General features: G+C 39.8%; 1 protein-coding gene across 35 annotated transcripts in view; it reads left to right on the top strand.

Annotated features, from left to right (window-relative positions):
- shot (dystonin-like protein short stop) overlaps positions 1 to 27,308 on the top strand; it is a 236,492-nt gene that overhangs the window by 50,585 nt on the left and 158,599 nt on the right. For 22 of the 35 annotated variants that reach the window (XM_072297425.1, XM_072297422.1, XM_072297431.1 and 19 more), the window contains one exon: positions 26,794 to 26,811. The exons of the other annotated variants lie outside the window; for them this stretch is intronic. In XM_072297425.1, the coding sequence (XP_072153526.1) occupies positions 26,794 to 26,811 (18 nt within the window). The remainder of the gene's footprint in view (positions 1 to 26,793; positions 26,812 to 27,308) is intronic. 35 annotated transcript variants of the gene reach the window in all.

Below are 27,308 nucleotides of genomic sequence, written 5' to 3'. Positions count from 1 at the left end.
TCTCGCTATACAGGTACTCTAGTTTAAACTGCCCAAAAAGGTACACCAAAGGAAACACTCAGTTAGTGGAAAGTCAGAGAATCATAGTGCAAGTGATCAGGGAATTTTTCCGAAACATCAGGAAAACGTCGCAGTGAATTACGAAATTAGACTAAAGATGTTTAACCCCGGAAGTCGACGTTTCAATACAATTTAATAACTCTTTATACACAGGGAAAAAAGTGTCTCAAATCCAGAGCCCAGTCTCATAAAACATTTGACAAAAGAAAATACTCTTAATTCAATCGGATTTTTGCTTGAATCGAGAGCCAAGCATCTTAATTTAAGCGGTTTTCTTTTTGATTCAAGCAAAAATCCGATTGAATCAAAAATAGTTTTTCTTGTCAACCGTTTAAATGAGTCTGGACTTTGGATCCAAGAGACTTTTTTCCAGTTTATATTACTAGCAGTCTTCCAACAAGCGTGAAATAGATGATCATTGTACGATATATCCAACAACTTCTTCAAAGGTGTTTTGCGGTGCGTCGCGTCGGAAGTTGATGAAACCGATCGATCGGCTATTTACTTTTATAGAATTCTTTTATAAACACGTTTCAGGTAACTTTCTCTGCATTGAAACAGAAAGACCATCGCGTCATCGATGATCCAATCACCGTTTATTCCTTTAAAGTGTCAATCAGAACGTAATAAGGAATCGCGCTTTGCTTTTGTTCAAAATGCATTGACGTTTCCTTCTTTTTGGTCGTCTTTTTATCTAGATATTCCAGGCAGCCGGAAACTTGAAGTGGTTAGTGAGAACCACCATAGAAATCTTACTATGAAATTGTTTCCATCCTAAAAAAAAAAAAAACAAAGAAAATTAAAGTAAACAGTTTACCATTTGTATGCGCTTTAAAGTCCCGAATGTAAAGAAATTAAAACTTAAATAAATGGAAACCTGTCCGCTGTCTATCGATAAAATTATATTGTGTGAACGGGCATATCTTATCGACTGATCTTTCATATTCATAATGAAGCAAAATTAGGAGAGAGGAGAGGGCCAACTTTATAGCCTCAGAATGTCCTTGAAGAATTTTTGAGGCACATAAATATTTGGAGAAGCCATGTGGCAAAAACTAACTATTGGCCAAATTACTAAAATGCACGGCGTAAGCTGTTTTTGCACCCTGAAATTTTTAAATTTTCACCTCTCTCCATTAATTATAAGAAAAAACAAGTGTCTGACTATTGTCATCCCTGGAGAATGTTTAAGGTTCTGCGAGTGTAAAAAAGCTCCTGAAAAAGCTACCTTTTTCTGAGTCGTGTTACTATTATTTCTTGTCACGGAAGGAAATTTATGCACCTCTCTGGTTAATCTGAAGATGAGCTAAAGAGATCATAACGTATCTAACTTCATTTATAATGTTTCCCATTTAGTCAAACTTTTTACCATTACATATGACAAATCGCAAGTTTGAAGGCCCCACAGAATTAAACATTCTCTGACTTATAGAGGGCGATCCAAAAGTCCTGCAGTCCTGCACCACCTCTGTAACTGTCTAGCGTGGTGCGGGATGCCACTAAAACTTGAGGGGAGGGGGGGATGTCCCAAGAGTCGTTTCCTGTAACCTATTCGAGCACGTAAACAATTTCAAGTAACTAAATTTTTTCAAAAGTCACGAGGGTGGCATTTGATGGCGGTGGCACGGGACTATTAGACTATCCTGCACGATGTGCATTGACGGATCAAAAGCGAGGAGCTCCCTGTCGTTTGGCACACTTTAAAAAAAAACACATTGGATCTAGAGTCCAGACTCTTGAAAACATTGACAGGAAAAAATACTCTTGATTCAATCAGATTTTTGCTCAAATCAAAAGGAAATCCGCTCAAATTAAGAGGCTTGGTTCTTGATTTAAGCAAAAATCCGATCGAATCAAGAGTATTTTTTCTTGGCGATGTTTTTAAGAGTCTGGACTCTAGATCCAATGTGTTTTTTTCCAGTGCAGAGTTAGTTCAAGAGAGTCTGTCGTAAGTGAATAGAGTCATTGTAATTTCCGCCGAATGGTGCGAGTTGCATCAGTTATCGATGTGCGTCGCATGTAATCGGAATGAATTGCGTACAGCCATAATAGTGCCTACTGGCTGGGTGGAGATACCTCTCATTTGTTGTTTTAATTTTTGGGTTGGGTCTTCCAAGGGCGTATCTCATCTGTAGCAATCCGATCAATGTAATGATGGAGCTATTGATGCTCAGTGAGACATATTCTATCGACTTAATTTTACAACGCAGCAAGGAATACCGATATCCCTGCATCTTTAGTGAATTTTCCTTTCCGAAGGAATCGCAGCATTGCGTTTTTCCCCACGGTGGGCCTTTGGACTTAGGACCATCAAAAGAGCTCTATCTCAAGTCGTAGATCACTGTAATGTATGTATCTCTGGTTTATTTCCTATTATGAATGTACCTATTTATGTATGGTACCATAATCTGAAAATCTCTGTAAAGACTTCGATAGTCATTGCAGCTTATGTCCATAAAAAAACCTTAGCGTCGACTGGCAAGGCGCACTGCGCAGTAATTAATGACTAATTTCTCGTAACAGTAGAATAACTCCCCTCCTCCCTTGCTAATTTTTCGTGGCGGTGTCTACGTTATCATATATCCAGCTGAACAAACACAGAGCTCGTGGATCTTCTTTAGCTAAAAACATTGGCGGTCTCCTTGTTCCGATAGCTATTCCGTACCTCTCTTCGCCACTGATACTCGCAAGAAAAATTTCTCCCTGTTCAAGAATTAAAACTCGTGCGATTTGGAAGTTAGAGAAAGAATGTAATAATGCGCGTAACATAGTTTCCTCTCGGAAGGAAACTTTCAGTTACATAGTGTATATAATTCAATCGGTCAGTTACAAAAGGGCTCAAGCGCCAAAAGTCAGATTTCAAGAAAAATGGTAACCGCTTTAATTGATCCCTTATAAATCGCAGAGTTCTAAAATATTAAAGCGATGAATTAATTAATTACTTAATTAATTAATCTGCAATTTTAAACGGGTTGGTTCATACAGTTTCTACACGGAGAAAAAAACCTCGTGCCTGGGACCCGAAGTTCAGGTCGTATGGATCTCGGAAATTTTCAGATTGAGCATCTGAACTCTTAAGGTCTAGCTGTCGAGGTTCGGATCACACATCTGAAACTTCAGTTCCGAACCGAAGTTTTTCGGATGTGAGAACCGAAGTACTTCAGACGTAAGAACTGAAATTTCAGATGTGTGATCCAAACCTCAGCAGCTGGACCTAAAGTGTTCAGATGCTCGATCCGAAAACTTCACAGATCCATAAGACCTAAACTTCGGGTCCCGCGCGCACGAAGTTTTTTTCTCCGTGTACTGTTTCATACGTATTTTTATATCTGGCGCCTGCAACTGACCGATTCAATTCGGGGAAATTTCCAAGATTTTAAATGACTGCTAGATGACTCGCAGCTTAATTATAATCATTACATGGTAGCAAATACGCTCCAATAGAGATCTCGCGTTCAAGTGTCACCAGCCTTGGGAGTCTATGTAAACACCCTGGCTTCTTGATAGTAAGAGGAGCAAATATTTTTTCATGGCTTCTGAATCGCAGGCACTAATGAGAAAATATAGTGTCAATGACGTATGAAAATCACCACGATGGCTCTACTACTGTTTCTACAGCTTGACAATGATTTAAGTGTCCGGGTTCTAGGATGAGGTGTGTCTCCGCACCACGGTTGGAGCAGTGATACGGAGGAAAATTGTCCAGAGCATCTACAGGAACAATATCGTCTTCATCCTTCTCTGTTGGCCGAGTTAATTGGTTGTGAAATCACGAGGCCAATCGATAATTTCATGGATGTATCGCGTTGATTTTGAACGTAGAAAGTAATTTTTGAAAAATCGGATTAGGGTGAGAGCACTGTCATAAGGAGACCTCTGGGTTAAGACTCTTATTGAACTCTTAGAATATGCAAAAATGGCGTCGTCTCTAGGAAGGATTAGGTGGGAGCGGGCAAGAGGAAGTTTTGGCCAATTTTTGCCGTTTATCACCTGATCTACCCATTACCGTTCATGCCATGGCAGAGGTTCAAGTTAAAAAGACGTTTTTTTTTTTAAAAAATGCAATGCTCTAAATTGGTTTCAGAAGTGATTAGGCAGGCCTAACCGTGTGAATTGAGAAAATATTTCTGGTTTCGGATGCAACTAAAACCGCATTATCTGCACTTTTGAATCATTTGCATGCAACGCCCGCCTTTTTTCGGGCTCTAACGAGTGGATCCTTTAGTGACTTTGCTCGCTCTACTGAGGTTCTCTAAGTTACCTCTGTGCTTGGTATATCATAACACGTTCGAAGTATGTATCAACAAGTTCCATCAACTAAAACCAGATTTGTCGCTTTCGAAAGTTTGAGGTTCATCTCTCGTTTGTGGTTAAATAGACTAAATCGTTTTACTATAGCTGCAAAAAAAGATAAATAACTGCAAATGTAACTTAGGTGAGGCCTGTTTGTTTATTGTTTATGGGTCTATCTGCGTCGAAATGATATTTATTTGGCTTCAACGTCTCATGCTAGCAAAGTGATGGCTTTGTCCCGATTGATAAGACTAAATTTGCTCGTTCCTTTGAGAGACCGGGCGTTCTGTCTAGGGAGGAGAATGGCAAATATTTGAACTAAAGAAATAGGAATGTCTGAAACAAGGTTATTGATCGATCTCGTCAATGAACTATTATGGACATTCAAAGTCGCACCCTTCTCTTCGGTTAGGCATCTCAGAGCCTCATTATGCTCCTGTGCAGGTTGGCTGCCGTGGAAATCTAGAGTTCAAAGGCAGGCGAATAATTTCTGTCAGAGACGAAATAGTTTAGAGACCCTGCTTTGTTGCTCCACTCGGAAGTCAACGGTCAGATTCTTCCAGTGATAACTGATGAGCAAACAGTTGAGTTATTTTAGCAAAAACCAAACTTGCAAAAATTCGCCCAGCAAGGTGCACTTCTCGACGCTCAACAGTCATCATTCGCCCTTTTATGCTCAACAAGTTGCTTAGCAATCATCATGAAGCAAAAAACGGCTTTGACATTCAGCGTTGTAAAGTCACTCTCGAGGACAAGTTTTGAGACCTGCGCTGCGCATCGGCAGCGGGAATTTCAAATTTCATGTCTATCTATGGGGATGAGCCAATGCTACGTCATAATGGCTGCGGTCGAGTGAAGGCCGGACGAGGGAGTGGATTTCAAAAAATGCGGAAAAGAGGGAATTGGTCTTGCTCCGAACTTAACTTTTGCACCAACCGATTACATTGGTTAGATTATTGGCACTGGGTGTCTAGTACAGACATAGTCTGTGATCCTAAGCTATTTGCGAAATTAAGGTTTGGAGTCACCATCGAAATAGACCAAAAAGCCTATTCGAAGTGAGAATTCCTAGTCCAGAGCTTCGGCTCTCTGCGTGGAGTTGGGCAAAATTAGCATTCATGATTTGTCTCACCTGTGAAAGGACTCATCTCTTTTTGCCGTTTACCTCCCTCCCACTCACCATCCGTAAAGAAGTAACGAGCTCCGTTTGTCCTTCTCTCGCGTAAGAGCCCCCGCCAATCCTCCTCTCACTCTCTCTTTCTCTCTCTCCCTCTCTTTGATCTGCCTCGCTCAACTTTTTTCCTTCCATCCATCCCCGCATATGTTTTTCCTCCACCCCCTCTCTTCTCGGCGGCGGTTCATTCAACTTGCATTGCGCGTCCTCTATTATAACTGTCTACCGCGAGAGAAGACGAAGCCATTTAGGAGCTATTACATCATACGAAGGAGCTTAACTATCAAGTTTTCACCCACTCGACCTGCCTACTCCTCTGATTCCTCACGGCATTGCGTCGGCAGATCGGAGGGAAATTCTCCAGGATCGCCTACCTATAATGAAAATATCATCGGCAGTTTTCGTATTTTCCATATCGTCGACGAATCGGGAGGGTTTAGGTGGAATAATTAAACATTCTTTAAGTGGCAGTTGGTTTGTTTCCAAAATTACCGTTAGTTTTTGGTAATATTCTTATTCAATGTTTTGGAGCAGTACTAATAAATGCATTCTATCGTGAGTTAAACAAGTCTACCGTGGCTAAGGAGTTTGACTCGTGGAACTGTAATTAATAAAAAAGAAATAAAATTGTAGAATAGAATAAGCTAAAAAAAAATAAAAAATAAAATACGTATAAATATGTATACATGTAAAAAAGTATACAAAAAATTCGGTACCTAGACAAATTCTGAAGGAGGGCGAGTGAAAAGTGAGGAAGTTTTCTTGGATTGTTTCATTGGATCAATTTTCCGGAGCAATTCGTCGTTTTTCTATTGGAGGAACGTATTCCAAGGTTGCAAAATCGACCCAATCAATTCTATGTTTTACAAGAATGCACGTGTGCAATTTTCCTCGAAACTTTTCCTGATTTTTGTATGAGATCAGCAGAAAAATCAGTAAAATTTCCTGTCAGACATGCCCGAGATTCTCTTTCAATTAGTAAAAGTACAATTTACGAGGGGAAATTCGGCAATGTTGAATTGCAGTTACGTTCTTTCGTGGGGGAACGACGAATTTTACACCAACGGTTAAGAATTCGGTCGCGGATAGGCAACCCTCGCAGAATCACTAGAATCGAGCAAGGAATGCACCCGGTGGTAATAACTGTCGAAGCATGCGCTTTAATACTCATTGTCAGTTCAAGTAGTCGCACGTGGGATGTCCCGGTCCGTGTCAAGAGCAAGTGCGCGAGGCCCGCGCGTGCGCGTGGTGACGAGAGTAGATCGATCAGATTTATCATTCATAATTCCGACGCCGCCGCCCCAACACTCCTGGCAACCGGGACAGCCCCCATAACGTCGCCCCTACGACGTAAGGGCGTATCTCAATGTCCACATGAGCCCTGTTTAATAAATAAATCTACGCTTTTTGGAGCTCATGCGGAAATCGAGGTACGCCCTGACGCCAGAGGAGCGACGATCACTATTCATACGTCGAAACCTACTGCCGTGCTAAGGAAAAACGCCGCATGAACCTTTAGACGTTGCCAAATTCCTTTTGATAAAACAAGAATTTCTCGGTAAAGATATGATTATTTTCCTTCCAATTTTTCAGATAATTTTGTTCGCAATTTTATACCTCAAGTTCCCAAAAATTTCAAGGAAAAGTATGTATAACTTTTTTCGAAAAGAAACATTTTTTATCGAAGAAAATTTGGCAACTCTCGAATGTTTATACGGCGTTCTTCCTCAGCGTGGCAGCCTAGGCATGCCTATCATGCGATGAGCCTTGGATTTCACAAGAACGTTTCATAGCGACGGCGTAAGTCCGCAATCACATATCCCGTTTGTGGTGTCTGAAAATGTCTGTTATTTTTTTAAAGGAGAACAAACTGACATCGTTCCTTGAAGTGAATGCAGAATTTTCTTTGCGAAGAGAAGACAAATCACGGCAGTTTTAAAGAATCGCGAAAAATTGAGTAGTTTTCCGTTTAAAAAATAAAGTACGACGTCGCAAATTGAGCTATGTGATTTCCGACTTACACCGTCAATATGCTGCTGTGTTGAGGAAAAACGCCGCATGAATCGTGAAACGTTGCCAAACTGCTTTTCGCAAATTACGAATTTTCGGAAAAACATGTACGTTTTTTTTCTTTCAATTTTACGAAGAATTGTGTTCGTAAATTGATTAAAAATATCTGAAAACTTCAATGAAAATACCCATAGCTTTTCTGGAAAAATAGTTTTTACGGAGTGTAAATTTAGCATTATCCGAATGTTTATACGACGGTTTTACTCAGCACGGGTATAAGGGCTCACCGGGAAATGGAGCGGGGAGTTGGATTCTCTCACTGTATTTACTAGGCGGTCGTCCAGGTTGCCTCCGTCAGTACTCAGTTTTTTTCTCTTTTTTCCAGCTTGCTGTTTTAAAAAATTAGGGGAGGGGGGGCAGTATCGCCTGATAGTAGCCACTCTTTTCGATCGATTCGAACCAAAGAGTCGTCGGAGGCTGGGCGGAGGAAGGATAGCAGCGGAGGCGAAAAGGAGAAGGTGCGATAACCTACACATTAAGTTTTCAACGCCGTCCATACTTGCCATATTGGGAGTCGCATTTTTCCAATTCATTTTCGAGACCCCGCACCACCATCTCTCTGTAGGATGAAAGTCACTTTAAAAAGTCAACGCACAAATTGCCCTTATAATGATGACACTGGTCAATATTTTTTTTATTTTTATTTGTCGAAAAGCTCGGAGCCGATTCGCGCTGATTTCGAAAATGGCATCCGTTTTTCTGGATCATTTAGGTTTTTCCTGAAAAATGGAGCTTGTCTGGAGAAAAATATACTTTCTCGCAAATCTGAGAAGGGTAGAGCAAAAGTTAGTGAGGTCATTTTCAGTTTCAATATGCCATAAATACGCAGATAATCACCGGCGAATCAAGCACGGCGGGCGGGCGGCTAGCGCGAAGCGCGCATTGGCGCCTACAAACCTAAGTGGATACTTAAAGCATTGCGCAATGCGTGAAGTATCCACTTAGGTTTGTAGGCGCCAATGAGCCTCTCGCGCTGGCAGCACGCCGCTCCGCTCTGTTCGGCTTTATTTTTTATACTTGCATAGTCAGCGTTTTTTAACTAATGATTTTGAAATGTTAGCACACTCTGCATTGAATATTCTCATTTAAATTGATGGAAAATATGTATGTATTAATTTATCAAAGGGGAATAATAATATAATGTGTGTTTTTTAAATATTGGTGGTTCCGTGTCAAGTTTAATGATTACCAAAGCACTTTAATTTTTTCTTTTACATTTTGTGCTTTTATTGTGCTGCAGCGAGGTGTACGCGCAACGAAACGCTCAAAATTTGACGTATTTGACTCTAAAAGATCGATGTACAAACGGGTTAAAACTGTGGATTGCGTGCTTCTTGTTTTTTTCCCTCTTTCATTCATTTTTGCAGTTTCTGTCGGCACAACTGCGACTCATTGAGATTAATGTCGCTTGGAAAAGGTTTTACAAATATTTGTCATGTTTTAAAAATATAAATGTTTTCAAAATGAAGAAATAATTTCGTAAAGAAAAAATAAAAAAGATAGTCCCTATACATATATAAGGTATATTGTACATTCAATATTTTAAGGATAGAAATAAAACCAAATATTCTCTAATGACAATTTAAAAGGAGAAAGTAATAATATTTCATTTAGAAAATGAGCAACCATAACAAAACCTCCTTCTCTCTCAATTTCTCATTTCCATATTGTCAATATAATTTCACATACCGACTAAAATATAACGCTTGGCTTGGACCAAGTCACTGTTGTTTATTTTACGTGGGGGCGTAAACTACTGAACAAAAAAGGTGCGCGGACAAATTTAATAATCGTTGACAAAATGTCCTGAAACCCAGCTGGGAGCACGCTCTTGTTTTTGAAAAATCGATTTTCCGCATATACTCGATAATAACTAAGGTTATTCTCAGCTTCAGCGGCAAAAATTGGGTGTTTGTTTTCTATGAAGCAACTGAAAAAATTGTGTTTTCCCTATCATTTTTGAAGCAGAACAATCGGCTACATAGGCTTACATTGCGCTCAATGGGCGGAAGGGGGCATTTGACCGGAAAGAACCTCCATGTAAGGAACAGAGGGGAATGTTTGATGGACGTTCAATATTGATTCTTCTTTGTATTGTAGGCTGCTTACTTCGAAAATGACCTCGGTTTCCCGAAAGACGCTGAAATGATCCAAAAAGTTGAGATATTTTGCGAAACCAGCGCTAAAATTTTATCGGGTTAGCTGGAAGTTCTTTCTGTCTGCCAAAAAATTCAATTATTTTCCACCGCACTCACCCATTCTGTCAACAAGGAGTAGAAGTTCTGCCTGTTAATTCTCGAATTTTGAATTTTGTCAATTCCGAAAGACTTAAGACTGAAGTGTATTCGAAAAGCATTTTCGTGAGTAAGTATGCCAACATTACATCAAAATGTCATAAGAAAGGTTAGGATATTTAACTTTAAAGCGACAACAAAAATGTAGCAAAATTTGTTAACTTAAAAGTTAAAAATTGATCACTCGATGTCTTTTCACGTCCGGTTAGTAGAATTAAGTACACATCTCAAATCAAGAAATCGAAGGACTTAAATAATATGCTCTTATTGCTCTTGCTTCTCTCTGTGGAAGGAATGAGTTTCCGGCATGGATATGGCATCCGTGTCTGAGAACGCCGATTAGACCTCTCAATTCCGAGTGATAAAATTCTCAATTTAATTTCTCCACTAATTATTGGAGCGCGTACGGGAATAAACGATCTATCTAATCGGCGGCCTTTTGGAATCCATCGTCGCACCATGCCGACTGCATCCCGGTCTAGTAGATCGCAGGAATAGACGCTTTGATGAGATGATGTTTCTACATCTTCCGCTGGATGACAAGTTCTTGAAAAGTCATTGAAAATCGGGAAAAATCAAGGAATTTTGCACCACCCTGAGAAGTTAGGGAATTTCATCGTGAAACCTAAAAATTTTTTCTCACCGTCGAATATTGTAATCATTTTCTACCGCACTACCACGCTAAAAAACTTTCGTTTCTTCGTTTTTGAATGCCGAATAGTGCGAGTTTTTTTTCAATTCAATACAAAAAGTATGTCTAAAAATACATCACAAAGAAAGAATCAGACATCTAATTGAACAACAGAGGAAACGAGTGTCGACTCAGCGAAGAAAGGAAATACGTAATCGGTTTTCATTTTTCAACTTTTCCCCTGAATCCGAGCGACATCGCATTGGCAGCGAAGAGCGGATCATTCCGAGTTCACGCCTCGCGCCATCGCGCCTTCAATTTTTCAGATGCAACACGGACATCCATCAAGCACGAATAGTTGTATCTCTGCGCCGTCATCAACGCGCTTCCTTTCCCTTTTTCTATTTTTCCGTATTGTGTTCGTTTCCAACTGTCTCATTTGTAGTGGAGCTGCGTAAGTAACACAGATTGGGTCTGGAATCGACTGGGCATTGTAACAGCATATGTACTGTTGTTATTTTCATTGTTTTTCAAACGTGTTCGTAGTTTGTTGTCTCCTACGCTAAATCAAATAAATTAAGTCGGGCAGTGTGTAGCGGGTGTGTAAAAATTAAACTTCTTGCTTCTTTTCTACTCTTTTTTTTTTCCTTTTTCTCGATCGAGAAGGTTGTGTGTCAGCATGATGTTGGCACCGCAGCCCAGAACTGTCGCATACGATATGATCTGCCTTGTTCGTTCATTTGCTCATCAACTTATGACCGTGTTATTAAACGGTAGATGTCTTGCAAACGCCGTAAAACCGATTTGACTCGCATCGTTGATCCTCCAACCATCACGCGCCGTGTCGAGTCAGTGGGAGAGGTCGGACATGATAAGGAAACCTCAAAAGTTTTTATCCTCATCAAAACGAGACGTTCAAGTTTTAAAGGGTTTCTAAATGTTTTTGTTTTTGGTTTTTTTTTTTTTAAAAAAAATTGTCATAAGGACTAAGGTGCATGCATTAAAACTTATGATATAACGATTTAAACATCCAAATTTTTCTAAAGTTTTAGTAAAAACTTTCATATCTGATCTCTCATGAAGGCTTGTTCCGCAACGTCGAAAATGTAGGAACTGCAGGATCACGGGAAACTCGGCGAAAACAAGGAAGGCCTCGGAATTCGTTCGTTCGTTTCTTTTTTTCATCCATATAACACACCTAGTATGCTGCTTTTGGAATGAAAATTGAGCCTCTTGTTTTTGGGAATAAAACTGTGAAACGCGTTGTTCTCTGTGCTATAAGCCTGTTCAAGCGCGCTGCTTTTCGTGAAGGAAACTGTGAAACGCGTTGTTTAATGTGGAGGTGTAATTACAGTAAAACATCCAATTTCGGGGAAGGCCATGCATGGGGACGTTAGTAAATGACGTCGTCCTCTACTTTTCCCGACTTTTTGACCCCTCACTCCACTCCACCTTTGTCATCTGAATGTCTTTCATCTCCAGCCCCCCTCCCTTAAAAATTACGACATTTTAAGCTTACCATGTGTGGAGTTGTAACAAACCCATGTTACAGGTGTATCACACATTGATATACATAGTTAAATGTCTCGAAAATAACGTTGAGCACACAGGAAAAGTCTAAAAATTTCTTTTCTCACCATGATACGGTGACCTCACTTTTTTTTACCCCCTCCCCTTTTGTCACCTACATACCACTCACCTCTGGGCCTCTATCCCCCTAAGTGGGTGACGTAATTTAGGGACGACCCCCAAAAGCTACGTGCTCCCCCTTCAACCACGATGGCGACTGTAAAGAGGGTGTTTTTCGACTTTAACCGCCGCGGCGAGGCCTCTTCTTCACCCTCGAATAATTTTTGCATCAAATAAAGTTATATTTGTGAGTGAAAAAAAATCCAGCTTTAACCTAGCTTTCATGAGCGAACAATACGCCGAAGTATTTGATCCGTGCACGGCAACCGTGCGTTTAATGGACTCCGATGAGTCACTAAGTCCATTTTCACAGGGTTCAGCCTAATATTTCGTTTTACGACTCGTGAAACAAATGTATTCATGACTCAACTCTCGAAGTGTTAATTTGGTCTTCTACTTGGAATAAGAGGAAATGGGAATGTCTGCATGCGCGAGGAAGCATCGGTAATAAACCTGTCGTCTGCTACATCAAATGAAACCTTTTTTCATTAAAAAACAGCATTCCTCGAGCAAAGAGGTACTATTATCTCGCAAAATTCCTGTATTATAAAATAACAAAGTAAAATTGGCAAGATCCATGTAAGTTACTTACTTTTAGATCATGGTCCTCTTCTTTGCCTTTTATCTCAACGAATCCTAAATCATCGGATCGAGAGGGTGCCTTTTTCTTAAAGATATTGACATCTCCAGTAGCCTCTGCAGCAATCTTGCCAACGAAGGAATAGCTACTTAGTGCAATAAGTGATCTACGAACTGTTCGACCTCGACCCATTCCTCGCTTCTCGCTTTCTATCCCGTTTAAGCGATTTTTATTTTCTATGAATATAATCAGAAAACTTGGCAACAGCGATCGTATAGGAATGTCGCGAAGACACGTTATAGCAGACGACGCGTTTTGCGTCATGTAATTTTTGCAACGGCTGCCAGACGTTCTTACACTTTACCTGCCCGAAGGGCTTCCAATCAATACTGTCATGCTGAGGAAGAGCGCAATATGAGCCTTGGTACCTTGCCAAATTTCCTTTAACACAATTCTCGATTCGTCTGGGAAACTTGCAAAAAAATTTCCTCCGATTCCTCTAAGAATTTCGTTTGCAATTCAATCTGAAGTATCTGAAAATGTCAAAAAAAATATTCATAATTTTCTTTGAAATTAAACATTTTATGGCGGAAATCTGGCATCATTTGAATGCTTCTACTGCGTTTTTCCTAAGCACGGCAGATACCCCAGGAATGGTACCTTCGCACCATTCCTGAGGATCTATTTGTCATCGGCTGAGCCGTGAGCCATCGTTTGATTCCTGCAGCTTCAAGGATTAAAAGAATGGCTAACGTTTCAAGCAGACGCATCTAAGAAAGTATCTTGCCGAAATTAAGATCGTCTAATTTCGGTTGATGTTGTAGAATGGCAAATGTTCTTTCCTTTTCCTATCGCAAAGTCGAAACATTTTATTTTGATGCCGCCGTACAGAGTTTCCGGCGGTTTGAGAAACCTGGAAAGTCAGGTTTACGGCGACCTAAAAAAGTCAGGGAATTCATAGGAAAAGTCAACAATTTTTTTAAAGCAGTGTATAGCAGAAGTCAGCGCGGTTGAAAGGCAAAATCCAAGTGGGAGTTTTTTCTAATGACAGGAAAAGTCAGGGAATTTAAAAATTTTGGAGTCAGGAAAAATCAATAAAAGTTAAGGAATCGGGAAATGAAGAAATTGTATGGAAATTCTGCATCAACCCGGGTTTTAAGGGCAAAGAATAGCGCGGCGGGGGCCTTAAACTGTCGGAAATTTCTCGCCAGGAAAGTCATGCTCGAAAAATTGTATACATTCAAGTTACGTCAAAATTTTAAATAGAATTGGAATATTTGGGTAGAAGCGCAACATTTTCGCGGATTTAAAAAGTATAAAAGTGCACCGGGCTTGAAAGCATGTTCTTTTTCACAGAAAATCACGAGCCCTGCGCCTGGGTGTCATCGTGTCATTCTCTGTCCACTGGTGGCCGTGACAGGTGTCATTCGGGGGTAGGATCAGGCCGTGGGTTGGGCCAACACGGTTGCCAGTAACGTCATCCATACAGGGTTTTTATCTCGAACTCTACGGCCTTCAGTTGCCGAGGAGTATAGATCACATAGCGAAGAAAAGTAACCCAAGTTTTTCGTTAGTATCGGAAGTAGGACACCAAGTAACCCAATCTTTCGGAAAATTCCTCTTGGTTAGTTTTTCTTCCGGTTGTAAATTGATCGACTATATTGGTCGAATAATTGCAATCCCGTAAAAATTAGGCATGGCTGGTTTGGAGAAAACCTGATTCTTGGAGTCGACCATCGAATACGCTCGACACTTGTAACTCGACACTCGACCGATAATGGGAATGGGTCTAAAGACAAGGACTAAGCTTGAAGAGCGCATCACACGTTTTATACTCAAAATTTCATGTTTCACGGCTGGCAATTGTAACCAGATGTATAATAATTAACTCACTGACAGAAGTAAAGTTCTGGTTTCTGCTTCTGCTGTCGTGGGAATCTTATAATCAGGAACATTGTAACATATAGAGTCGCTACGCCCTGGAGCGCCGATGAAGTCACTTTTTGACAATTTTTTGTCCGGTACTCCTGAGACTAGTTTTCGGCGACCGGCGATGCCGTATGCGCGGGGTCCCAGCTCTCGTTTTCGCTCGGAAAATATAGGTAAAAATGAAAGGTTAATGAAAACTGGGAGTCTCATACATTTTCTATCTTTTTCTGACTTTGGTCAACATGATTTGTCAAAATTCGCGAAAATAGCTATCGATGTAAATTAAGTAATCTCGAAAATCACTCATCCAAGATTCTCCCATAAAAGTCGCAGTTTTAAAAAAAGCTATGTGGTCAGAGTTAAGAAATTTCATGAAAGATTATAAAAAGAAATTTCATTTAACACGCAGAATTCAGGATTAAACCCTTGAAACTTATGAATCTCCTTAAGTTCATTTGTATGCACGTGGTAAACTGTGAAAGGGAACTTTAGAAATGCCCAGAAAGTTGAGTAAAACAGCAAAAACATAATTTTGAATTTTTTTTCTTAAATTTTGGTTGAACACACAGCGCACAGCCGTACCGGTTGAACACCAAAATAAATTTTACGGATAAAGTAAGGCGTTAGCTTTCATATTTGGAGCAAAACAAATTTCTTGACTATAAAGAATCCGAGTACTAAGTACCCCCTAATAGTATATCCTTCTTTTTTTGTACAAAAGGGAGGGGGGGGGGGATCTTGAGCTATCTTTGAAACAATTTAAATGATTTTTTCATTTGTCTCTGATTTTTTTCAGAAATTAACAGTTTGAAATTTGAAGTTAGGGTCCCCGGTCCCCCTCCACTTGATGAGCCAGAACTGCCAGAAGAGAAAGAGTAAGAGAAGACCAAAAGAGAAAAGCTGAGAGAAGACCGCGCTTCAACTGGTCTAATTGACGAATATTATTCTCTTTAAAAATAAAAACAAATTCTGTTAGGAAAAATTAGCATTTTTGACATTTTGTCGGTCGAAAGAAATTTCATTGGGAAAAAAGAAATTTCTTGTGAAATTTCATGAAATTTCATTCGATGAAATTTCTTTTAGCAACTCTGTATGTGGTTCACACTTTCGGCGAACAAGGGGCTCGGAATGGCTCGTTTATGGATTGACTTTTTCGGCGCTCCAATACATTGTGACTCATTGTACTCTTTATGCAATAACCACTTACATTCTGTGTTACGCGTTACCCTCAAAACCTTTAAAATTACCCCTTAAAACGAGCCCCAAAATCGACGAATCTTAAAACTAGCTACGGAAAGATAATCTTTTTCGCAAACGTAATGGAGAGTTTTCCTCGTCGATTCGTACACTCTCACTCCAACTTACACTACCAAGCCAAGACGCTAGGCAGGGTAGGCGTGCGTATGGTCTATGAAGGAAAACGAGGAGTGTTATGCGCCGAATACGTGGGTTTCGCCGTAAAATGACATCACGGATGGTGAGTCTTCGGTAACTTGTTTTGCTAAGGTGAGGCGGCCATGTAATGCCCCTCTGTGGCTATGGTCTAACCGGCAACTAAAACAGGATAGTGATGCAAGTGTTGCCGGACTTACCCCTATCTTCAGCCGCGTGTACCTAGTATACCGCCTTTACTTAGCGACCGTTTCGATGCCCGACTCGATATAGTGTATCGAGACCAGAAAGTTGTTCTGGGTCAGTGTGTGGCGCTCTGGCGGGCTAGCTGCGAATTTTGTCAAGCTTGTCAAAAACTGACCAACTCTTCTATGATTTAGGCGGATTTGCTTTTTCGGAAATCCTCGTTCTTCCAGCTACTGAATCGGCCACGGCCGACTAGCTGCCTTCTGTAAATTTTTTTGCCAATACCTGGAAAATTGCACAATCAGCAGTTTAACCAGACCGTCGAATGATAAGGATCCAAAAATCAAGCCGCAATTTCAAATCTAGTGATTAGACAATTCGCCTTGTAAGATCTATGAACTCTAGGGTTGAAAATCTCAAAGCAAAATACACTCACGGCCACAGAAAATCTATCTAATCGACTGAACTGACCACTGACTGACTACGTCATTTTTGCGACACTCAAAATATAGATTTTCGTTTGTTCCAGCCAAAAAAATGTGGAACATAGCTTCAAGTTCAAATTCTGTGTGGATTTAATTGAGTTAGTCCATTGCGATTTCGTCATCAACATATCACGAATCAATTAATGACGTATTCAACAGCGATGCTCATCGGATGACGTAACCATTAATTCCGGTCTATGCAAAGTACCTACTTCCATGATACCGACAAGTAAAGATCTACGTGGGATTTCTTGGCTGAGATCTATACTTTTCCGATTACCTCCGACAGAAGTGTTCGCACGTATGCCCTTATACACGGCGAAAACTTACTTTTAAAAAACTTACTGGGATTCCCTTTCTTGGTTCTGGTACCCATTTTTTCCGAGGGATTTTGATATTCAGACTAGAATCATGCGGCTTATCATTTTCAGCTTATTAGCTAACAAATAAACAAGCTTTAACAGCTTTAGCTTAAACAAAAAATGTAAAATGTTTCGTTCTTATCGCGAGGTCCGCAAGTCATGGAAGGATCAATGCATTCTCCTTTTTTCTGCCTTCTCTTACTCTTTCTCCCCCTTATGCTTTTCTTCCCTATCCCTTCCTCTCTCTTCTCTAATTAGAGCAGAGCAAATGTTGGATCTCGGGTCACGTTATAGGAAACGCAAGGATACAGTCAGCACTCGAAAGTGCGAAAAACCCCGTGTATCCCCCCCCCCCCTTTACCGACAACTCTACGCCGCTGTGGCGTAAAGGCGTATCTCAATTTCCACGTGCCCCTTGTTGTCCATATAAATCTATGCTTTCCGGGACTCATGTGGGAATGCAGATACGCCCTTACGACACACAGTATATCGAGTCATTTCGAGGGGCCGTACTTATAATTTTTGACTAAAACTGCAAATTGTGATGTTTATTTCGTCACATTTTAAATTTCAAGGGGTGCTTACTGCTTACAGCTGAAAATTTTACAAGAAAACCTACACTGGAAAAAACACATTGGATCTAGAGTCCAGACTCTTAAAAACATCGACAAGAAAAAATACTCTCGATTCAATCAGATTGAAGCGTAAATCAAGAACCCAGCCTCTTAATTTGAGCGAATTTCCTTTTGATTTAAGCTTAAAATATCTGATTGAATCAAGAGTCCTTTTTCTTGTCAATGTTTTCAAGAGTCTAGACTCTAGATCCAACTTTTTTTTTTTTTTTCCAGTGTGTAAAACTACTTTTAGAGCCTCCAAGTTTTTTATAGACAGAGTTATAAGCGATTAAAGTTTCTAAATTTTGTCCGACCTCTCCTATTGACTCGATCCATTGAGCGACAGAGAAGCGACGAACTTTCTGATTTTCCGGTGGGTCGCAAGTCCTCCCCCGGTATCTGGCAACGCGTCATCTAGGACGATTCGACCTACTGGATCTGGTGTGACATCACGAGTCGCGTCATGAAGTGACAAATGCAGGCACGTCACTAGAAACCGGCGCAAATTCATGCGGCCACTACTGATTGCAAGGCGCGTACTATAAGTTCACGTTGTCAACTTGGTTCTATTGTCCTGTTCAGAGCCGCCTCAAACAATAAGGACGTATCGACCCTTCGCGATGAACCCTGTCTTTTATATCACTCAATGCTCTCCCAAGCCCATCTCAATGTGTAGTTACGCCCTTTTAACAGCCGCCGAGCGACGTAGTGTATCTGAAATTTTCAGAGAAAACGACCGCATCTTTCTTCAAAAATAATATTTTATCGTCGTAAACGTGGCAGCGTTTGAATGTTCACACTATGAGCTCCAGGATTGACACGGTCAGGGCATACCGGGTAAACCAGGAAATGTCAAGGAAAATGACGAAAGTGTCATGAAAAAATTGTCAAGTGACCTCTAGTTGCTTTCTAGATTAGGTATGACGTTTCGATCAACAGATTTTTCGTGAATACTATTTCAAACTATGTTTCTCTAACCATCTGGCATATCCTCAATCGTCAGGGAATTTTACCAAAATGTGTCGGGGATTCAAGGAAACACATTTTCGAATTTCTCTGGCAACCCTGGTAGTTCTCCCTCAGCACGGAGGTATCACAACGAAGATAAATGGGAAAACAACAGCTTAAGAATCAACGTTTATCTAGGCAAGAAGAAGAAAAGAGTGCAGGAAGCTAGAAGTTGATAAAAAGCTTGCGCAGGGATGTGGAAAATGATATTATGTCTCTGACATTAAGTAACCTATTTTATTGGTGGAATATTCTAAAGAATTATTGACGGACGAGCGACCAGAGTCTCAAGAAAGCTCTGCAGTATGTAACGAAGAAACAGCCCCCTAAGTTTGATAACTCGAACAGGTTGCCAAGGCATTCAATGAGTTTAACAATTTCAAAGCTCCTGGGCGTCGATTTATACAAGCAGTGATTGGATGCGGAACTGGAGACATTTTAGCTTCCTAAGGACTTGTTCGGTCGTCTTACTGCATCCCTTTATTGCTCGTGCACTAAAGGGGCAGTGAAGCCGGAAAAACTATCAGGCATTCCATAGTTATCTTCCCCTTGTATTTTTGGCTGTCGAATTCAAAAACTATATCTGCTTTTACCGAGTATAAACCATCCCGGAACGTCACATCTTCTCAGAAAATGTTGTTTTCTGGGAGAACTTCAGTTTCTCGGAACACAGTTACTTGATGAGAATAACAGTTGACACTTTCCGATTCAGCGATAAAAATCCATAGGTTGTTCGTGATCCTGCCTTGTTCCATAATTATTCCATAATTACTTTTTTTTTCATCCGTTTTCTTCATTCGGTAAAATTTGGCAAGTGAGGGAACCTCTGCCAGGCAGTGTTCGAACTTCACCGGTGACTAAGGTGGCCGATTTGGCCACCTTTGTCAATATTCAAAGGCCATCAGATCTTCTTAAGAGCCAAACTGGGTTTTTCTGGAATTATTTATGTTGAGAACTGCGTATGTTTTTTGACATTCTGGGATCGGGATAATTCTAACTGATTCCGCATTTTCATAGCGTTCCTTTACTTCATTGAATCCTTTTTAAGGGGTCTCTTTTAGATTTTAGTATCGATAAAAAAAAGCTCGGCCAGCTTTTCATAGCTAGCGGACCGCAAATATTTAGGCGCAAACTTTGGACATGATTTCAGCTATTTAAGCGCCAAGTAGAGATATTTAGGTGCATTTTGGGCATGCGTCCTGAAGGATTTAAACACTGCCCAAGTGCCCAAGTATGGCCCGATCCCGCAGTGAGAAAGTGCACGAACACGATGTCCTATTTGATCTAGTTTTTCAGACAAAACTGATGCTTCGATTACGACCAGTCGTTAGGAGAATTAAAATTAGTACTTTACGACTCATCCTCCGTTTTCCGTTATAGGATCTCAAACGTTTTTATTATCCGATAAGCATCAGCCAATTTGTTCCTAAGGAGACTGACACTACTGACAGTGAACCAATTAAGTACAATAATGATAAATTAACCTCTACAGCGACTTCAGAGAAGCTGTGCCGTTGTTCGCCCAAATCAGGTCCTAACCTCTTAATGCCCCCTCCGCGCGTTCCTACAAGCCGTCGAAAAATGGGGAAAATGGCAACCCCGAGCAACCTATTTGATCGTGACTAGGTTGTCCGATATCTTGTCGTCTTCACTGCAATGTTGCCCACACGTTTTTCGCCTTCGACACTCTTGTGTAATCTAATTGTCACTTTCAGGCCGTACTCAAACGGGCAAGGTTGCTTCCCCTCTCACCGTCGTGTATGCTGTAGCGGATCTTCGTCATCCGTTTTTTATGTTCGAGGTCAGGTTCAATTTTACCAGAATCCTGGCACAGGCGGAAGAGAGGAGGCGGTACGGCGGCAGTGGCGATTCTTGCAAGTTGGCAACATTGTTTTCTCTCCATTTAAACGTATGTTAAACAATTGATTCTATTTGAGGGATCCTGTCTCGCCTATAATCGATGTATTTAATGTATTTAAATGGAGTACTAACGGCGTCGCCAACTTGCTGGAATCGCCACTGTGCGGTGGCCGTTGCTGATCTTGAAGCTAGTGACGTCATCAGTGCTGTAAGGCTGAGGCCACCGAGTGCATAATTCCCTCAAATTGCATTCATAGTCACACAACCGGAAGTTGTTCAGTTCATCTCCTTATTTTCCTGTAAGGAATCAGATCTGGTAGTCGAAAATCATAGTCTGGAAGCATAGGTCCAAAAAAAGTCTCCCACATGCACAAAGAGCAAATTATGCGTTGACGTGACACTTATTCCAACTTTTCGCTTTTGGATGACATTTTTACGTTTGTGCAAAAATAATGAAAGGAGCTTCGGGTCTCCTACGACTTTAATAGACTGTACCTGCTTGGGCGTGACATGTATCTCAGTATCTGAATGCGATTATCCATACTTGATGGATAACTGTTGTAGATTGGGGGGGGGGGGGGGAGGAGAACTTCTTAGAAGCGAGTTTTTTTCCTTTCCAGCCTGAATCCATCAGAAAACAGGGATTTTTTCTTTAATTTTCATCGTCATTAATTTTCTGTGTTCTGTTTGTTACAGGTAACAAACTTGCGGCTTGCACTTCCTGTACTATTTTGGTTAGAAGTGGGTATGTGAGTTTCTGTGAAAATTTTTATTTTTCATCAAAGCACTTCAATTTTATTTGAAGCAGAGTTTGTGATCTAGTGCCGCGGAATCTAGCAGCTGATAGACGTCTAAGCCACAAAAACACTTGAATTTGTGATTCTTTGCCAGGGAGGAGTTGCCAAATTCGTCAGATTCGAGCCTTTGAAATGCCTCTATTCTTTTCAAAATAAAAAAGGTTTCGCGCAAGCATAAAAAGCTGGCAGTCCGGGGTTGTTCACTTTGTTGCCTTGCGCGGTCATTCACGCCAAACCTCCGCTTCAACTCCTGTTTTAGTTGTATAAATTTCTGGAGTCGACTCCCAATATTTTCTAGTTCCTAGCGATGATCATTTTGCTTGCATTCAAATTCTCTTTGTTTGCCCTTTTTTCAACATGGAGCAAATGCTTTCTTTTCCAATTTTATTTTCCTCGGCTTGAAATTTTCAACTATTGATCCCTCTGCGAATAAAATTCTCTGAAAAATCGCAAAGAAAATGTTCTCAAGTTTTTCAGGGACATTTAGCAACACACAAATCGTCGTTTCGCGCACGAAGAAACGCAATTGAATTCCAAGATTGCAAAATTTACTCAAACAAATCAATTTTTTACGAAAAGAAGCCTGTATAATTTCCGTCGAAAATCTGTCTGATTTTTGCATGAGATCAGAAGGAAAATAAGTGAAATTTTCAGGTAGAAATTCTCAAAATTTTTCTAGTAAAAATGCAAATTGTGCGAAAATAAGCCGGCAACATTGAAATGTAGTTACGACCTTTCGTAAGGGAAACCTATACTGCTGTGCTAAGGAAGAACGCCGTATGAGCCTTCAGACGTTGCCAAATTTCCTTCGATAAAAACCAAATTACTGGGAAAATTGTGAATATTTTTTCCAAAATTTTCAGACAATTTTGTACGCACTTAAATCTAAAACATCTAAAAATTTCACAGGAAAATGTGCATGAGTGTCGTCAAAAATACATGTTTTATCAAGGGAATTTTGGCAACTCTCAAATGTTCATACGGCGTTTTTTCCTATCACGGCAGTATCCATGCGACGTTTTTCCTCGGCCCGACAACATACTTATTCCTCGCGTCCCCACCTTTCCTTATTGCGTGGTGCTTATAGGTGTCGCCTGTCCGTCTGCGGTTGGTGCAGAATAGCTTCAAGGCACTTCATGCGTGTTTCTTTAAACTAGAAGGGATTGCTAGTTGTTCTTACAGTACCCCCTCCTTTTTATTCTTCATCTGGAGGGAAGACCTGCCAATCGCGATCCACGAGATCCACGTGATTCTTCCGACAGATGAAATCCAACATTTCCCCGACAAGTCCGCCCTGTGATGTGCTATCAAAATGGTTTATAACTTGAGCAGTTCGTGGGTGTAAGGAACAGCCAGCTGTCAGTTCACCCGACGGAAGTCATCAGGAATTGGGTGTTGCTTTTAATTAACGTCTGTTGATTGAAGCAATTAACATCCGATATGGGGCGCGAAGTGGGGAGGGGTGGAAGATAACCTCCGATCCTGTCTGCTTGATCATTAAATTATTGGGTATCGTCAAGAAAGTTCCGCTCCGTATTGATTGTCGTGTTCCAATTCTGTGTATTGACAGACTGTTACTTTCCGAGGTGTATGCCGAGCAATCCCTCTTATTTCACGAATATATTTTGGACTACACTTTGCAACTCGGAACTATAATTTTTGTCTAATTTGTAAAAACACTTATATGCATAAGGAAACCAATGGTACATACGTTGTTTCTAAACTGAGCCAGAATTTATAGTTCCAAATTGCAAAATGTAATCAATTTTTTTTAAGGCTTGATTTTAAAACAGCAGAATGTTGCTGACAGTGCATTGATGCGTAACAAGCCTTGGGCGAAAAGGCAACGTTTGTAAAAACTGTGATCACGGAAAAAGTTAAATTGCTGATTTAACAATTTTGTAGTTAAAGCAGAATTGCAATGTTTCAATGTAGATTTTACAACAAAATATTCCATTTTTTCACCCCCGTAGTTAAATTATCTTTCCACTAATGTAAAATGTACGTTTGAAACATTGCAGTCACTTTTTAAAACAATTGAATTGTTAAATCAGCAATCCCTTTTTTTCCGTGAAACAAATTAAAACACAATAAACAAACATCTTACAATAATTAGGAAATAGGAGTAGCAATTTCAACCCTTCTACCAAATCAAGTACGCCTTCTTCCGTATTAATTCTAAATCCATGATTAATCCTGAAAAATGCAAGGGGTAGAGGGAAAAGATGAAAAAAATGAAAAAATTAAAAAGAAGTAGAAAATGGAAAAAACAATACAGATTAATATTTCAGAAATTGGACAACTTCATCGCTGAAACGCGTTTTAGTGATGACGTTAAAACGCCAGCGTAAAAACGGAAATGTCCGAATGTCAATCCCCCAAGTTCGTACAGAGTTCATACACCCCCGACATGAAACTTTAGCATCATCCACTTGAGTGTCGATGTCAGCAAAGAAACTCATTCAGTGATACGACAATCCCTTCAATTTTTTTCCAGCTTTACATTGTTGGGATCTTTGTCAGCTGCACGATACTTATCTCCCAGGCGGATATGGATGTATCGTTGATGATAGCGTTTTAATGAAACTATTCAAGCCATCACTCGCTTAAGTAGCTATCGGAAAGCTTAACCACTGAACCCTCGCTCTCGTCACTTGCTCTGATTAGCTTGGGCTTCTCTTCATCTGATTGGCTATCATCTACTCATAATCATTGAAGCTAAGATGAAATTATAAACATAATAAAATCACTAAGTTTTCAAACAATTAGAAAATTAGGAATATAGGAAATCAAGAGGCAACCGGTAACTTAATAATATTTAAGAATTAAGTGATGGAAAACGTAGGAGTCGGAGAAAATTCCGGGAATATCTCTATCGAAGCCTAATTTTTTTAATGATTTCAAAACTTAAAATGTTTCTACAGAGACCTCTGAGTTTTATTGTATGTGCTCGAACTTAGCACTACATTTTCTCGCGAGAAAGCATCAGTGCATCATCATGCCAAACATCGTTGGAACGTCAGAGAGAACTCAGGACATAATCCAGGAATCGATCATCACTAAGGATTATCCGCCCATATAAATATTCAGCTCAAGGAGACAGTATTGTTCGCAGCGCTGACAACATCGCTGAGTGAAAAACATTTTTGAATCCGTTTTTTTAATTTGAAAAAAAAAAAAAAAATGCCCCGGGTACAAAGAATTTGAGTCCAAGAAAAATGTGTTTATAACCTTCGAGAAAAGAAATTTCTCATCAATAAAAATTTTATTATAAAAAAAATTATTTTAATTAGTATTTTCTCTCTCTAAACAGCTTTCTATGTGTGAAATATTTTGTTAACTCAACAATTTATTAAAATCAATGGAAATTGTTTTAAAATTTGAAATGTTTTTATAACAATTTTCTTCGTGCTTGGTTGTGCAAATCTGCTCATTCCAGCTACTCAACAATTTATTTTATACCAATGGAAATGTTTTTTAAAATTTAAAATGTTTTATAACAATTTTCTTCAATGCTTGGTCGTGCAAATCCGCTCATTCCAGCTACTTTCATTCGCGAGAAGCTGTCGATGGACAATTATTTAGTGGTGACACTAATCAGATAGCTTGTCTCATTTGAGGCACGGTATTCTTAAAATGATTGAGTGGGTTAGTTAGTCACCCAACTCAGCGATTGTCATCAGTCATCCGGAGCACCACCTACTCGAGCGCCGTTGGCTGTCTCGATTCGGCCCGTGTCACCTCGCTTTTGTTGGATCGATATTATGTTAGCTTTTGCCGAAACGGAATACTTAATTAAATGACGGCCAGGACGAAATTATGCGGTAAGACACTTCATCATCCACCTGTCATTCGGATTAATACGCTGATATCAGAAGCCCGCGTCCCGGGGCGTTCTTTCGAATTTTAAAGCCGCCGCCTACGTTGAGCCTCATTCATGAAAAATAAGTCATAAAGTTGTTTGTATTTGAAGCTATAGCCAAATAGAGGTCGTAACGTATTGTTCTTAACGTATTCTTCTACCTGCAATTTTAAAATTAAATGAACTTTATGAAGCTTTTGTGTATTATTTAAAACTTAAAATTTATCAAATATAATTTTTATATTAATTGCCGTGAGAATTGTTTCTGGTGGGCAATAATTGGAATAGGAACCAACATTTCTTGCTTATCTGTAAAAACACCTATGTCAATAGGGAAACTAATGGTGCATACGTCGTTTCTAAACTTAGCCAGATAACGCACGGGTGACAGTTGGAAATCCGTGAGCTCGACTTTTTATCTATAGTAGATTTCCCAGAATTTCTAACCATTAAGAAGAGCAATGTACTGAAATAGTAACAATTGATAAAACATAGCTGCAGAAATCTCAGGATTTTTCATGATTTTGAACGAAAAATCGGGAAAATATAGTTTGAAGTTCACCGATCGAGGTAATCGATTTTAATTATTTATTTGACGTCAGGTTCGTGTTACTGAAAACAGTAATGATACCGCACTCCAAGTTACACCAATTGTCTTTTCTGCCGGATGACGCTGACGTAAAAGATCTTTGAAGTAGCGTCTCGTATAGAAGTGCACTCGGTCCCAAGAAAACTATGGAAACACTGAGTTCGACCTTGGTAACACATTCATGGAGCGTAATCGCTGCATTAAGAATCAGAAGCGTGTAAAAACAATGAGATGTGTTTACTTTTTATTAATACTACAGCCTGTGTGAGGGACAAATTATTTTGGTGTCTGTTTACTCTGATATATCATATTTTTTTAGTTCATATGTGAAACTCTGAAATTAGTTCATCATTGTTTTAAATGCAAAATTTTCCATATATTTCCGCCCGTATTACTTTCATTAGTTTCCTATTCGTGAGATGTTGAGTTTTTCCTCTTATGCAGTTATGCCTGACAAATTTGCATCCGTCTTACCTTCCTTACCATTCCTACAATCGTAGTGTTCCGTTCTTAAAATCTATAGTCATTTTTGTCGTCTCTTGTGGCACAGATATATAACCTTAGCCCTTATCATTCTATTTCCTGCTCTCAGTTAAATCCCCTACTTTGATTTCACCTAAGTTGTAATATTTTCTTCCTTTCCTTTTCTTTTAAAAAAGTACATTTTCATTTTGTTTGAAACTATCCGGTCATGATTTCGTTAAATATTTCTTCTAGTATCAATTCAAATTTTTACATACTTACCAAGTAGCATTTTATTGACCTCAAAATAATCTAAAGAAACAATTTTCCAAGTATAGCTGGCATTTTATTCTGAGTGTTAATTGAGTAGAACGTTAGATATTTCTTGTCTCTAAACTTCGTGATTTTCTAGGCCATAATTTTAATTCAAATTTGGTTTTTCTTTTCGCATGCCAGCATTGGAAGTATATTCAGGTTAGTAAGAACGGACCACTATTTTTCCATTCCTTTTTTCAATTATTATTCAGTATTCCTAGAGAAATCAGAGGAATCAACGAACAGGGTCGGATGAAGGGTGGCGTATGAGGAGTTACTGATGGGCTAGGCGCCAAATGAGAAAAGTGAAGAAAAATAATGGAAATAATGGGGGGGGGGGGTATAAAATGAGGACGAAGGGGGAAAAGGAGGAAGTGAACAGAAAAACAAAATTAAAAAAGGAGGGGAGTAAGAGTCTGGCAGATTGGGTGTGTTACCAATGCTAAGGTTTTTTCATAGTCCAGATTTTAAAAGACGCTGCTCTAGGAAAAGGGAGGAATGTGCACGAGGAAGGAAGAAAAGCCCTGAAAATTGGCGGACTTCATTCATGAGCAAGTAAAACAACTATTAACTAAAGATATACGCTAAAAAAATCTCAAAACGTATCTCTGTAAATCTATTATCAGTCCCTCCTCCCGCAGTTTTGGGGTTTTGTT

Source organism: Bemisia tabaci, chromosome 2, assembly GCF_918797505.1.
Source record: "Bemisia tabaci chromosome 2, PGI_BMITA_v3".
NCBI lineage: Eukaryota > Metazoa > Arthropoda > Insecta > Hemiptera > Aleyrodidae > Bemisia > Bemisia tabaci.
This window is presented reverse-complemented; position numbering and strand designations above follow the sequence as displayed.